At 33.7% G+C, this 16,683-nt stretch overlaps 1 protein-coding gene across 1 annotated transcript in view; it reads left to right on the top strand.

Moving 5' to 3' along the window:
• dally (division abnormally delayed protein) overlaps nt 1-16,683 on the top strand; it is a 152,120-nt gene that overhangs the window by 67,782 nt on the left and 67,655 nt on the right. Inside the window, exon 3 of the mRNA XM_088231193.1 lies at nt 1,664-2,427. Coding sequence (XP_088087319.1) covers nt 1,664-2,427 — 764 coding nt within the window. The remainder of the gene's footprint in view (nt 1-1,663; nt 2,428-16,683) is intronic.

Here is a 16,683-nt window from a genome sequence, read left to right as displayed (position 1 = left end):
CACTGCTGACTGTTCGTCGGCTGTTCATGTCAGAACTACGGGACGCGAACCTGACTTGGGAGGATGCACATCCTGGATGCCTGGAGAATCTTCGTGGACACCATATGCTCCAACTAGGAAGCGGACATGGAATGATGATGATGACAGTGCATTTGGTGTTCCAATGTAGTGTGCATAAGAGATTCTCTATTCAGTAGTAGTGTCCAATGCACTTTCGAGTGCGGATGGGTTATGATGATGATAATTTAATGATAATATACACAGTTTTTTGTTCACTTTGCCCAGCTGTATGCAACAGTACTTATGATTTTCTTGTTGTATTACTGTAGAACGTTTTATTATTTAAATTTTCTACTGAATATGCTGTATAATTTTTAGGTTAATTTTAAAAATATAAATCTTGGGTATAAGGAAATTTATGTTGAAAAATATTGAGCCAAATATGTCGTATTATAAATGTTTGTAAAAGGCAGATTTGCCGTTTATGTTAGTAAAATAAAAAAATATATAATTTAAGTTACACAACCGCTTTACAAAACCAGTTTTCGTGTTACGTTTACAATGTCTAATTTTTCGTTAGTCTTGTTGGTTTTGTCAATAAAATGCACAATAAGAAGTGCGGCTTCTGTCAAGACAGATTTTTTATGATTTTAAAGCTTCATCAAGGTGGCTGGTTGTAAATTCTCAGCATGTTCCGTTTTTTATACCCCGCAGTGTCCCGTCCTCGAATCTGATCAATATTTGCCATCTTAGTACTGCATTTTTAAGCCGCGAGTTCAGTGGCCGCGCAACCGATTTTGGAAGTTTTAATTAAACCAGACCAGATGTATAAATTAGATTTTAAATCGCGGGAAACCGCCCGAATGACAGTAATGGCCATATTTTAGGGATCCCGCCGAATGCCGAAAAATGCGCCCGCCCGAAAGATGAGAATTTATTATTATAATATCGTCGTACAACAATGTTTGAGTATGTCCAAATGCTTGCAGACTGTCTGGATTTCCTCCCAAGGGAGTTATTCATATTTAAATTTATTTCAACAGAGAGGGAATACATTTATGAGAAGGAAATATGGACGTCTAGGCATTTACAGGGCTTATGACCTGTCATTGGCTTAAGTGGCCACTTTACACACTGTGTAACATTCACCATTCTGACCATGTTTGAACATCCACATTTCTTCAACTCTTCCATCTGGTGACTTTTGTGAAGTAGAAGAGCTGAAACCTTTATCACGTGGGTGAGATTCATCCGGCTGAACCAAATCACCTACTAGGCAACGCCTGAAAACAATTGTTACGCCTGTTAATGCCCTGACTACCATAACTACCATTTTACTTTCCTAAAAATGTTCTCTGTCTGTTTTAGTATGTTAATCGTAATGAAATCCGCCATTGGGCGTGAAATCCAGTCCGTGTCTACAAACAATTAGACAAGCTCAAAATATGGTTCGTGCATATATTTTTTAATGTACAAATTAACTAAATTATTGGATAATTTAGTTGTTGGATGCAAGCTATTTATGAACCCTGAAGTGTTAATTAGTTGATTGCGAAACGTTCTAAAATGGTTTGCCGAGATTTCCTGTGTACCTAAATTACAAAAGAACTAATATTGTTATTTTCATTCATAAAAGCTAACCCTTTTCTTTCTTTCTTTCCAGATCGCGTGATAGAACTAGCGCGCCAATCGGAGAACAAAACCCTCTACCTGTTTGCGCAGGTCTACCAGAGAATGTCCATTCTCTCAAAAGAGCCAATAACCAGACTCTACACTGACATCAGGAATTACGTCAACAACACGAGCGACTACTCCAGCACTTCTGATCTCATCATCGAAACATCCGTCTCCGACTTCTTTACGGATCTCTTCCCTCTCGTATACCACCATGCCATCAACCCCCAGCAAAAAGACTTCAGCGACTATTACAAGACTTGCTTGAGAAATACGTTCAAGGAAATCCAACCGTTTGGAGACATTCCAAGACAGATTTCACAGCAGGTTTCTAAGAGTTTAAAGGCCGTTCAGGTTTTGCTGCGAGCCCTTGCTCTAGGCTCTGAAGTCTTAAACACTACTGACACCTTACTGACAGAAGAAGCGGAAAAGATTGACACGTCTCAATCCGCCTGTCACACTGCTCTCTTGAAAATGTCTTACTGTCCAAAATGCTTGGGTCTGGATACCCAAATCAAGCCTTGTTCTGGTTACTGTTTGAACGTCTTGAGAGGCTGCCTTTCGCAGCATGTGTCAGAGTTGAATCTGCCATGGCACAGGTTCGTGTCGGGGGTCGAGAGGCTGGTTATAGCCGTGAAGACGCAGGATTACGGTTCCGGTGTTAGTGTGGACTCAGTGATCAAAGGACTCGATACGAGAATATCTGAAGCCATCATGCACGCCATGGAGAACGCTCCAAACTTAGAAAAGAAGGTAAGAATTTTAATACGTTTCTTTCATGAATATTTTAATCGGAATAATCGGAAACATTCTACAATCCCTCGTATATGTGAAACATTTAACAAAAAATTTAATAGTCTTGATATATTTAACACTCCATACAATATGTACAGAAGAGAATTAATAGGCTTGATTCATGCTCTTCATTCATAATTCGTTTAATCATTAAATCAAATGCAATTTTCCACTCTCACTTTCCTTCAATCATCCTTTACCACTCCTTATCAATGTCCTTCTTTTCCTTTCCACTATCTCCTTGTTTTGTCCATATTTATCTTATTTTAATATATAGTATATTTATTATTTATATAGTTTAAACTTCAAGCCGTCGTCGCTTTATTACAGTAGTATTTAGTGAATACATATAATTGGATGGCAGGCCCTACTATGTATACATTTTATATAATTTTTTTTTTTTTAAATATTCATTTAACCTGTACATCTGTTTGTATTCGAAATAAATAAAATAAAAATAATTAACGCGATGTTTTTTTGCCTACAAAGAAGTCAATGAAATAATACTCTTGTCAAGTGACGTAAGCCAGCGTCTCAATATCTAAAATAATAATTTATATTATATCCAATGGCTAAAACTCAACAAATTCAAGTTGCGGAGCAAAAAATAATCGGGATTCACTCAAATTTCGTTAACTTAGACTAACTTTTGGCCTCTGAATACAAAAATGATGTCCGTTTTTGTTTTCATTTGTCCCAAAAGTCATACAAAATCTGCATACAAAGGAAAAAAAAATACCAAATATACTGCTCACAGAGAATAATTTTATTTGTAAAAAGGCGTATAGTCATTTTTTGTCAAATTGTGTTGACACAATAGTCACTGACTTTTTTCAGCAAAATTAAAGATAAAATCTAGATTACGACATAATTATCCCGCTGATACAGATCGCAAGGACAGTTGAAAATCTACATCCTATTTTTTTATGGTTGAAGTTTATGTTAGAAGAGTTCTAGTGAGAAGTCCGATGTTATTTAGTTAGTTAATTTTCATAATATCAAAGCTTATATTACTAAACGTCTTGCAGCTGCAAAGCAATATAGCAACTAAAAAATAAAAAATAAAATTACCAAATTTTTAAAAATTAAATACATCGAGCTAAGTAATAAGTTTGGCAAATGTAAATACACATCAGCACAAAAATGAAACAGTGGTAAAACTAAAAATTTAATGGGTTTATATACATGTTAAGTTCATGCTTTTACCAGCTGAGACAGATTAAATGCATACGCAAAAATTTGCCAGTTGATGCCGCCCGTCAATTAATAAATGAATTTGTAGTGTCTAGAGTCGACTATTGTAATGGTATCTACGCAGGTCTACCAATGAATAAAATGACTCGCCTACAGTCTGTATTGAATGCCGCATCGAGACTTATTTTCGGAATCTCTAAGTTCAGTCATATCACTCCACTACTTTGGGAATTACACTGGCTACGTTTTCCACAGAGGGTGGAATACAAACTCTGTAAGTCACTGCACAACTCTGCTTCAGAATATCTAAGGGGACTCTGCATTCCAGATGAACTCGCTGAAATACGTCTTACGCTTAGATCAGCTACATCTACGTCGAAATGAAAAGTAATTATACCTCTACGCAAACAGCGCACTAAATTCGGCGAACGTGCATTTGCGGTCGCAGACCCTACGGCATGGAATGCTCTCCCAGCAGAAGTCCGAAACTGTGAGGGTGAAGTGATGTTTCGGAAGAAACTTAAAACCTACTAGTTTTTTAAATCATTTGAATAAATTGTGGTGAAAAGGTACATTATTTTTCTTAAATTAAAAAGTTAAAATTAAATTTATATCTTTTCACTTTGTAAAGCGCCCTTGAGGCATTATATTACGAAAATGGCGCTATATATATATATTTTTTAAATTTATTTATTTAATCCAATATAAAATACAATACAAATACATAGTTGACAAAAATGTCTATACAATAGTTAGGTACATTCAATTTTTTTATTTTTATGGATATAGCCACTCCACTGGCCCACAGGCACGTTCCGTAGTGTCAGCGTATTATTTATTTATACATAATTGTACATAATTTCACATCAATTGTGTGAAAATTTAAAAGAAATAAAAAAAATTAAAAATTAAAACGTATGTCAATAAAACGAAAAAGGATTTTCAAGAAACTATAATTACATTCTTATATATGAAACATATTCCTCAGCTTCCTGTCTAGTCTTTTTAGCAATCCATTTATGTACTCTAGCTTTGAAAATATTGTTTTTCATTTTGTTCGCCAATATAAGTTATCCATAATTATTATTATTATTAACTTTGAAACTAAACCTCGAAAGATTTTAAGGATCAGTTAATAATTCTCGACACCGACGTGCAAACTGCATTTTTGATATGTTTTCTCAAATTTTGTATTTTGGATAAGTGGGTTTTATACGAATACCGACGTTATATGCAAGGCTAACGTTTTTTTATTATTTTACTCTCACACATAACGTGGCAGTAATATTATGCACACGCCTCCGCTTTTAGTATCATAAAACATGCTAAAGTTGATGGATTACAAGAGTGACTCATCGCGGTTTGCAATCCATTATTCTGCCTCGAATCACCAAGGGATTATCACACCTGTGGGCTTCGTGTTTACATACTGGTATCGCATATGGTAAACCAGGTGAATAGAACCTTTTAGCATCGTGATTGGAGTGTGTGGGTTACCTTTCACAATACCTACACTTGCAAGTAGGTATATTCCGAATCTCACATCACGCAACTTCCTTTGTGGAACTACAACTTAACTAACTGGCGGTATACGATAATGAGGAGAAATTGACTAACACCTCAAAATTTTATGCGGAAATTTTATCGTTTGACCCTTTATTTAAGAAAATGAGGAAGTTCTTTTTATGTATCGTATTATCATCGCCATAATTTTTTTAAGTTTTGTAATTATGAAATTTTTCCGCCCGTGACGTCACGAGATCTGGGCTTGGAGGGGGAGATTCAATAAAATGTGAACTCTCGCCTTCCACACAGTAGCCAGGCTCTTTATAGACCTGTACCTCAATGACAAATAACCATCGACGTGCTTAAAAACATGCTAAGCATTTGAGCGATCACAATGAACATGCTTAAGTTATCGCAATCATAATTCAACGCTGTGTAATCTCTAAGTCAACGCTCGTGTCGGTTTGTTTTTTGTTTTCCTCGTAAATGAATACAGTTCACTGGCAAAAAATCGGCGTTTACTATGTAAAATAATACAATATATTGCATTTGCAAAATAGTAAGGAGTATCTAATACAAAAAAGTGAAAATTAAATTACAATTACTATGGCGACTGCTTTTCTTGACATTTGGCTTGCCAACCGCCGCGCCGGCTAAATGCAATAAATAGCATTATAAATAATAACTAAATAAATAAAAATAGCCATTTTGGAATATTTTCCATATTTACACCGGTGAAATTCAAATATGTAATTGCGCAGCAGGATTATACGTCGCGAAACGTAAAAATTTTGAAATTTAATATTAGGTGTTCACAGATGTTGCATTGTGATCGCGAATACGATAAGCAACCACGGTGAGAAATTGTTATCGCGTCGCTTATTAGCACGTTGATAGTTATTTGTGATTGAGCCACTGGGCATGGAGGTCGAGAACTATTCACGGGGACCCGTCACAATAGATCTTCACAGGTCGCAGTGACGTCAGGAGCTTGCATAACACTGACCCCGCCTCTTAGAATAAGAATAAGACGTCACGAGTTGTCGTCGGTGAGTTGATCTGACATTTAAAAAGTACAATGGAAACCGAAAAACTATCGCAGCCCATAATTGATCACCTATTTTAAACAGCTGTTGACGTATGACGTTTTCGTGTAATTCATTTTCTTCAAAACGTATTTTTATTATTTTTTTCATACATTTTCGAGAAACTTTGCCGTACAAAATTATAATATGCGTTGTCGAATTTTCAAACGTGATTTCAATCAAAGTGTTGAACAAATCAAAGTGTGTGAACATTCTTGATGAAAGTTCATTGTAATTTATTATATAAATAAAAGACGAGTGATACTTTAATCCACAAATTTGGAATATCCAGTGACCGGTTTCATCGCTTTCGCGACATCTTCGAGACTGGTATCTTTATTAAGGAGTTCAATGTATTTATACAAAACAGAAGTAAGGATAGATATTTCAAAATTATGTGAAAGTAAATTGAATAAAGTTATTTTTATCTTAAGGATCACTGTCACAAAATTTTCAGGTTCACTAATTAGTTGATATAATGCTATTTTAATGAGTAATAGTTTCTTATCCTGTGTATTTAGTATAAATAATAGTATTTCCCAATGTGATAATAGATACTCGATTTTTTAAATATTGTTAATACATTTACGAATACAGTAAATAAATGTTAACTTTAGATGCAGTTTGATATCTTACAATAAAAGAATGAATGTTTATATTCATGGTGATATTTCTCTCGTTTATTTAGACACTTGCGTTTGACATCTTTTTCAAAACCCATTAGTTTCTCATTCTAATGTTTTGTTTATTAACAGCAAAGTATTGGAGGTTTTTCACTCTGAAAGTGCAGTCCTTAGAAATGCTGTTTTACTTTTCATTTTATTTCTTCCAGTACGAAGTTTTCCATTATTTATTTATCTCTGGAAAGTTCCCAAGCGCTTGCCTTTTCCAGTCCCTCTAATGGCCATAATTCTTGGCCGATTATACACAAGATGGCTCTGTTAACTTCGCATTTGGCGTATTGACTTAAAGGCTCCGAGAAAAATAAAACCAACGTGGAAAAACTTCCATTTGATGAAAACTTTTCCCTTTGAATTTAAAACCAACGTGTAAAGAATAGTATGGATATATACGAGATGGTTTTGACAAAGCATAAAAAAATTGCTCTGTACCCAATTATTATTTTTATTTATTTATATCGTTCTCATTCTGTTAGTTATGCTGTGTTTTGATAGTATGTCCGTTTTAGACAGCATTGTTTTATCTAAAAGTCAATAAAATGTATTTCTATTAACAAGCCAATTGGCAAAGTTAAATAATATTTATCTTTTTAAATCTAAATAGTTTGGGTACAAAATTTCTACCCTGAAGTATTCCGAATGTCTGGAGAAGTGCAGCTAAAAAAGTATTCAAAAAGCTGAAACAACTCAAAATTTCTAGAACAAAACTGATGATTAAACATAGTAATATTTTATTCAAATTTTTATATCGTATTTATTTCATTAAAAATATTTTCTCATTTCCTGCTTCATTAGGTAACTTTTTTTCAGTTGATTCAGTGGGTATTTAACACACTACGTTATAAATGAAATCTGCCACCAACTGTTTGGATAGATCCATCAATCTTTTTATTCTTGTCTTTTTATTCCCTAAGCTTCTGCGGCAAGCCGTTAAAAACTCTTGGTCATATGATTAAATTATTATTATTATTAATAATATATTAATTTTAAGCGAGCAGCTTAAAGCTGATATGTTTAAATCTATTTTAAAGAAAGTTAGTTGTTGGCGAACATTAACTTTACGAAACAAATCTACTCCATTTTTTAACCCATTGAGAATAAATATCAGCTCATGTGGCAGTTTATTCCAACCATCAACAACCCTATTGCTCGAGAAATATTTCCGTGGATTTAGGTTGAATCTCGTTATCTCCTGCCTGAGACTGTGGCCTCGAACACGAGCATCTTGTTTAAGCTTGAACATGGGATCCAAATTTAGGCAGCTTTAGTGATCGTTGAGTATGTCTCTATCATGTCACCCTTTTCTCGCCGTTCTTGCAGCGTTGTGAGACCGAGAGTTTCCAGTCTCTCCGCATATGGAAGCCGTTTTAGGCTCGGCTACAATTTTGTAGCTCGTCTTTGGATTCTTTCCGGCAAGTTGATATCCTAAACAAAATAGGTATTCCATATATGAAACCCGTACTCGAGAGTAGGTCTGATATAGAATTTGTATATTTTAGTAGCATATTCGGTGTTATACAGGATGTTCTTCAAACCCTGTCACTTCCGAAACCACAATGATCAGTATGGGCAAGAAGACATATTAGCATATTCAAAAAAATATTTAGGACAAAGATTTTTTTTAAAAATAAAGTATTAAAAAAAACAAATTGTTGCTTACTTCTGCAGGGGAGAAGTGAGGGGAGCGCGGCGCACTATTAGACTCCCCCTCCCCCTCCAAGTTTCTGCCCTGCAGAAGTAAGCAACCATATGCTTTTTTTTTATGTTTTATTTTTTTAAATTGTATTCGTTCTAAAAAAATATTTTAATGTGCCAATATGTCTTCTTGCTCATACTGATCATTGTGGTTTCGGATGTGACAGGGTTTAATGAACACCCTGTATATGAGAAGGTTTATTTTTATCAAGTAGGTAATTAAATTGGATTTTTGTTATGTTTAATATGTGACAGTCCTATTTTAAATCATCTGTTATTGTTATTCCGAGGTCTTTTTGTTGTTTCACAGCTTTCGAATCTACACCATTAAGACTATATAGTTTGTAGTTTTTCGAGCCGATGCGCGATGTTAAGAACTGTAGATTTGTTAACAGTAAATGGGAAAAGCCATTTCTTAATCCATTCATGAATACTGTCCAGGTCTTGCTGTAGTTGAGTTGAGTGAGTAAGTAGGTTAGCGTACAGCTTTGTATCATCTGAAAAAAAAATGTACTTTGAATGATTGCTAATATATAGAGTATGAAGAGAACTGAATTAGGTGACTGCACTGTCCGTACACAGTTAGGAATTTAGATACTACGAACAGCTCGTTACCCGAAAACCACGTTTTCGTTCGCATATAAGTATGCTTTGTTGTATCTTTGACAATCTGAAACAGAATGACTTTTATAAATATTTTTCTTACATTCAGTACGTTGAACCTTGTTAATACTTCTTTTGTACTTTTAAACTTTAAAGAGGAGTCGGCACTATGTGCAATATTCATTGGATGAAGTACTTTCTGGCTTGCTGCTTCCCATGCTATGACACCATATTTATGTTGTGAATGGCATAATGCAAACATTTTGGCTATTGCTGAGTTTACATATTGTATATATGTAAGTTTCTTTAGTCTATTAGTTATTTATATTATGTTTTCAATTATTTACTATCTTATATCCACAATATCAAGTTTATTTGTAGCTGCTCGTCAAACTATTATTGACAATTCAATTCCATAAATTAAAAAAATACTTACTTGTTTATTTTTATTACCATATACTTGTTTTTTATTTTTTACTATTATATCAAATTACAGTGTAGTATTGGCAAATACGCATTTCATAGATACATATTTTTATTTATTATTTTTTCGTGATAATATATGCTTGCTTGTTTATTAATTTAACTTAAAAATGTCTTTCTTGCTTACCGTAACACTTTATTTATTGTTTGCTTTACAGAATTTATTTCATAAGCTTATATCTTTGCACTTTTTGTTTATATGCTTACTGTTTTTTCTTGCATACCTTTGTTATTATTGTTTTTTTTTTTTACTTTGTAAAACTTTTTATTATATCCTTTTTAACAAATTTCACATATTTTTTCTGTATATTCTGTGTTTATTATTTAGTATGTTAGCATGTATTTCATTTTTATTTTTTGTAAATGCCTTTTGAGCGTTAATGAACAAAATAAATAAAGAAATAAGAGAGAATCAATGTATAAACCTAAATATTTTATATCATACACGCGTTGCAATATAGGACATTTGCATATGTGTCTTGTACCACATTTTTTGTAGTAATGTTCACATACGTTAAATAATTATCAATAAAAATAGTAAAATGAATGATTTTATCGTTAAATTAGTTTATTTTGAATAATACTCATGTCTGCATATCTTTAAAACTCGTTTCATCCGTTGAAAACACAATGAATGAATTTTGGGTATTCTTCATCCGTAGAATAATAAAGAGTACATGATTTGCATAATGCTAATCCATTGGCATCTTTGTTTTAACTGTTCATCTCAAGCACGTCTGCAGATCAGACTATGTTCGCCCACACTCCATGTCTAAGAGGCGCCATAAGAGAGTGTAAAAAATTGCTCGTTAAGTAATTTTTGAAAACAAACGCGAGACCTCTTTTCAAAACTCGTTTTTGCCTACCAAGCAAACAGAAATGTATGAGGATTACATGTCGCTGTTTGCCGGTATTATAGATTAAACATAACGTCCCATTTGCGTCCGTTGTATGTATTTGTTTCATTGTGTATCAAATAATGTCTTCGACAACTAAGTTTAATCTGTGAATAAATAAGAAATTTTATGTTTTGATTATTGTAATAATAACTAATTTTTTCTAATAGGTTTTTCCCTATAAATTTCAAATAATGTGATGGATAAAAAATGACATTAATTTTACAATATAATCAGTAGTATGTACAAACATAAATCCGCATTTATTTTCTTTCTTGTAGCACGTGCCTAAAGGAATGAATTTTGATTAATTAATTTATGCCATACACAAATTTATTTATCTTGAGATGTGCCAATTTCCTTTTGTGGAAATTGTGGGATGGTCTCAAGATGCTTTTCGGGGCTTATACAGGACGCCCTAGAGGCCAATGTAAATTTTAATGATGTAATCATTTCAAAGACGCTTTGAGAGATAGGTAATTGAAAACGTGGGTGCCGTCACAACATCATTCAACAAGTCCTTTGATTAGATACCAGGATGACAGAAATCGCGAGAGGTAGATTTTAGCTACATAGAATCAACCCCGCTTTGAACGAGCGCGAGCGCAACTTGGTCGAATATTTTTAGCGATTTTTATCGTTGAAAATCAAGAATGTTTGTTACTTTCTCACTCTCACCCCTGTTATTTTTGGGCTCCTGATAGATTTTCCCGTCTTTGTGAGCTGTTCACGTACATAAAATAAACTGATACCTGCTTTTTATACTCATACGTACCAGAGGCGAATCGTTCGAATCAGCGATTATGCACAGCTTATTTGACTTTCGATAATGTATTTTTTAATTTTTTTTTAATTTAAATTATTTATTGGCAATTATTGTTGGAATTCCATTGTAATGATGTAATAACTTATATTTACATATTGTATACATTAAAAATTCCTTGTACACTTCCACTAATTTATTTGAACAATTAGCGCTTTCACCCTCTAATGGGCATCTTCAGACTGGTGAATATTATACAGTGTAAGGATAATTTATATAAAACTAAATATTAAGTGCAGGTACATTTAAAAATAAGTTGAAAAAGATACAATATTTCAATAGAACAGAGTGAGACACATTATTGAAACATGTGTTGGCGGTGTACTTTAAGAGAAGATTCTATTCCATGAAAAACATTTATTGTTTAATAACAATGTACTGGGTCCAACTAAGGGGACTAATAAGGGTTAGTTTTTGAATTCTATCTGCTGGTTTATTAAAGTTCTATCGCTATTATTTTTTATCCTATTTATTTCTAAAATTTCTAATCTATGTAACTTTTGACCTTTATGTCCTACATGTAAAATTTTTATGTTTTTTGATTCGTCAAAATTATGTTTTAATTAATTTAAATGTGATGCATAGTTTGATATATCGTTATTAAATATCGAAGATGCCCATTAGGTGAGAGCGCTAATTGGTCAAATAAATCAGTGGAATTGTACCAAGTATTTTTTAAATAAATAACTTATATAAAAGTATAAGTTATTACATCATTCGATAATAATGTTTTATAGTAATTATGTTTATGGCAAAATAAATAAAATAATTGTTTTTTTATTAGAAATCACCCCACCGTTTATATCTTCCAACAAAAAAATCTATGAAGTGCGCCCAGCCCGTTGTCATTGAACGTCTTTAACCTTGTCGCGTTTTTTTAGTACTAAAACAAGCTTGCAGATTACAAATATTATTTAAAGATTCTCTATTTCGATACTTTTTTCTTTGATGGGATACCGTCGACATATTATGTATCACATAGTACATGTGGCGTTCGAAGTGGCCGGTTTTGGCATTATTCATTTAAAAAAGAATCGGCCAGTGCTCAGTGTTGATATTTAAATCATAATGGAAATATTTACTGAATGTCATTGTGGTGTTTTTTAATAAACTTTTGCGCAAGTATTGTATTGAAATAGCGTAGAATAAAGCTACATATATTGCGTGGTTAATAATAATTGTTGTTTGAGTTGATTTTCACAGAATCACAGAAAAAATCATTATTTATAATTATGTTACCTGTATATTATGTACTTATATGTATTATTATTATTATGGATAACTTATATAGCGCCATTTCCGTAATAAAATACCTTAAGGGCGCTTTACATAGTGATTCTATTGTTAATATAATTTAATTGAAGCTTTTAAATTTGTAATTTAATTAAAACAATTTATTTTGCTGTCACATGCTACGGATTTATTCAAATGATTTAGAGAACAAGTAGGTTTTAAGTTTTTTCCGAAACATCACTTCACTTTCACAGCCTCGCACCTCTGCTGGGAGAGCATTCCATGTCATAGGGCCTGCGACCGCAAATGCGCGTTTACTAAATGTAGTGCGCTGTTTGCGTAGAGGTATAATAACTTTTCCTCTCGCCGTAGACGTAGCTGATCTAAGCGTGAAACGCCTGTCAGCTAGTTCATCTGGAATGCATAGTTCCCTTAGATATTCCGGAGCAAAGTTGTGCAGTGACTTATACATAAGCCAACAGAGTTTGTATTCGACCCTCTGTGGAAAACGTAGCCAGTGTAGTTCCCGAAGTAGTGGAGTGATATGACTGAACTTAGAGATTCCGAAATTAAGTCTCGATGCAGCATTTTTTTTTTTTTTTTACAATACAGATTGGAGGCGAGTCAGTAGGTACAACCTAATGAACATTTTTTGTAGATTACCCATAAAATAAATCACGGCTCGCCACTGATACATACACATCTCAGTAATTTTATTGTGTTTCTTCGAAAATGGTATTTATCTTGAAAATAAAATCATTTTATGAAAATGTTTGCTTTTCATTTTCAATTAAAACGTAATATTCATTTGCAGACTCAAGAAATAAAATTTAAGTTTGTTCATCCAAATTATTTTCCACGTCTAGAACAGTGTTTTTCGACCTGTGGGTCGCGACTCCCAGGGGAGTCGCAAAGCCTTGCTTGTGGTTTCGCGGTCGCGAGCAAGGGCCTAAGGTCCTACAATACAGTAATTTCATTGAGAAAGCTGTCTTAATTTATTTTTTTAACAATTTATCCAATCGTGGTGTGGCGAATGGCACTAATAAATTTAAATCTTCTCTGTTAGCTCTGGATATTTTAATTTTCTCGGTTTTAAGCATGCTATCAGCAAGATATAGTTTAAGGGTTATAGATCTTGCTGGTGACGGCTAGCTTCATACACATTCTCTATCAATATTAATATTGCCTCAATAGAAATAATAAGCGTCGTCGTTGAAATTGCTGACATATTGTAGTAAAATCAAGGACCTGGGCCCCGATTACAATGGGAAGTTAACATTTATATTCAATTTTATATACAAAGTAAAATTAAGTTTTCTGTATGAAAAGCAGAATATCCATACAAATTTTTTTTCTAAACCTGTTAAATTATATGTTTCCGACGAAGATACTTCAAATTTTATGCAAATATTCTCATTTTCGTAGACAAATATAGTTTTTTCTTTATAGACAGTCGAAGATAACTCTGTTAACTTCCTATTGTAATCGGGGCCCTTCGGGGACCTCAAGCCAGTTCTCTTTCAAATAGGTTTCTCTTATATCCAGGTTCGACTGTATTTTTATTGTATAACATGATATTATTTCAATCTTAATTTGTTGCAACAGAGAGGGAAAATATTTTGATAAGGGAATGTGGAAGTATAGGTATTTACCAAAATGTTGACGAAAAGGCGGACTGTAAATGAAAATCGAATTTCATTCAGTATTTGTGAATTGGGAAATATTTGAGAAAGGAATAGGTACATGGAATGGATACTTACCTTTAATTTAATCTAAATGTTCTTCAATTTCTGGCACTGGATCACAAATGAACTATAATATAACAATGTTTTCCTCGACGCGCGACGTGCGACTTTTTATCCGATTTTATGTCAAGTTGCCTGTCATTAGTTGGTTTAAGTGGCCGCTTTACACACTGTGTAACATTCACCATTCTGCCTATATCTAAACATCCACATTTCCTCAAATCTTCCATCTGATGAATTTTCTGAAGTAAAAAAGCTGAAACCTTTATCATGTGGGTGAGATTCATCCGGCTGAACCAAATCACCTACTAGGCAACGCTTGTAAACAATTTTTAAATTTTTATACTTCTTCTTATACCAGTTAGTTTAATCAACAATGTTATGAGTATGCCCAAATGTTTGCAGACAGGCTGGATTTCTTCCCTAAGGAGTTATTTAGATCTAAGTTTGTTGCAACAGAGAGGGAAAACATTTTAAGAAGGTAATAAGGAAAATTGAAAAAGTCTTTCCAGGCTTTGCCTAGTAGGTGAATTGGTTCAGCCGGATGAATCTCACGCACATGCTAAAGGTTTCAGCTTTTTTACTTTACAAATGTCAAAAGATGGAAGATTTAAGGACATGTGGATGTTTAAACATAGGCAGAATAGTGAATGTTACACAGTGTGTAAAAGTGGTCACTTAAACCAGCCAATGACATGTCATAAACGCTGCCCTGTAAATACTTAGACTTCCATATTCCCTTCTCAATTTTTTTTCCCTCTCTGTTGCAACAAATTTAGATCTAAACAACTAAATTTAAAATCCAGCCTGTCTGCAAACATTTGGACTTTCTCAAAACATTGTTAATGATATTATTTTTTCTACTTAGTTTATTTTTCCCTGTTAATTATTATGGGTTTGCATGGTTTCCGATGGTTAAAACTCTGTAAAAAACCCAAGACCAAAAAAACCTTTTTTGTACTGACGTGCCTATACGCCGGGGTATGCCCCTTTACTCGTTATGGGGTCGCGTATTCAAAAAAGTTGAAAAACACTGGTCTAGAACATTCGTTTCTAAAGGATTTATGATTTACAGACGAGGCCAAAAAAACCTCATTCCGATTATTCGCCCAGAAAATTCGGCATTTGCAAAAATCTGTAGGCTCGAAATTTATTCGCAAATTGAAACTGTAAACAGATTTCTCCTAAAACTGAGAATTCTTTCGTCTTGCGATTTCGTCTCGCGCAAAACAAAAATTAACGATTTTCCAAGTGTCTGGAATTTCCATCAAATTCCTGCTTCGTGCTTCGAAATTAATTTTGCGAAACGTTTTGGCAAAAAGTATTTTAGCATTCATTCGACGTGTATTTTGGGATCATTTTACATTTTAAATTATCATTACGAAAGCATTAAAGATATCTCGTTGTGAAAACGAAAGTTTTGTTAGGAAAAACGTACACGGTTTATAATTAAGACGTTCAGTAATACGGGAAATTTGATATGAAAATGTTTTCTTACACGCGATAAATATTAGAGCGTTTAATTGTACGGCAAAACTATTTGAAAATGTTTAAAAAAAATGATTTAATAACAATGAACTACTTTGAAACGCCACAGGTTCTTGTGAACAATTCATTATAGCGTTGTGATATTTTTCCAGTTTCCGGGTACTTATTTTTTTCAATGTTTAGTGTATTTTGACCGCTACGGGGCTCTTCTTTGATTTAAGCTGTGAGCAACTCGATAAACTTGAACGACTTCAGAATACATGCATAAGGTACATTTTTGGTCTTCGGAAATATGACCACATTTCTGATTATCGTAGGCAACTGAAATAGCCCAAAATTAGACAGCGGAGAGACTATCACTCCCTCTCACTTCTGTTCAGTGTACTTCATAGTCCTAACGCTCCTATATACCTGAGTGAAAAATTTCAACGCTTATCAGTTCATGGTTTACCTCTTCGTTCTAATTCTCAAGGCACTCTCTTAATACCCATCCACAATTCCTCTTTCTTCTCTAACTCACAGTGTCCATGCGGCCCGACTGTGAATCATCTCCCATCCACCATCAAAGATTTTACTACATTACAGTAGCGTGCCTAGGGTTTACGAGTAAGGCAAGCCCATATATATATTTTTAAATCCACATGTGGTGTAATTCCCTGACGGCCTCATAGTATAGTGGTCAGCGCATTTGCCTACCATGCAAAAGGTCTCGGGTTCGATTCCCGACATGGTTGATTTGAAATATTTATTTTAAAAGGTGTTTTTACACTAGAATGTCTCATT

The sequence above is a fragment of the Micrasema longulum genome, unplaced genomic scaffold (genome assembly GCF_059751315.1).
Source record: "Micrasema longulum isolate JH-2025_06_02 unplaced genomic scaffold, ASM5975131v1 h1tg000859l, whole genome shotgun sequence".
NCBI lineage: Eukaryota > Metazoa > Arthropoda > Insecta > Trichoptera > Brachycentridae > Micrasema > Micrasema longulum.
The sequence above is the reverse complement of the archived record's forward strand: the minus strand, read 5'-3'. Positions and strand labels throughout refer to the sequence as shown.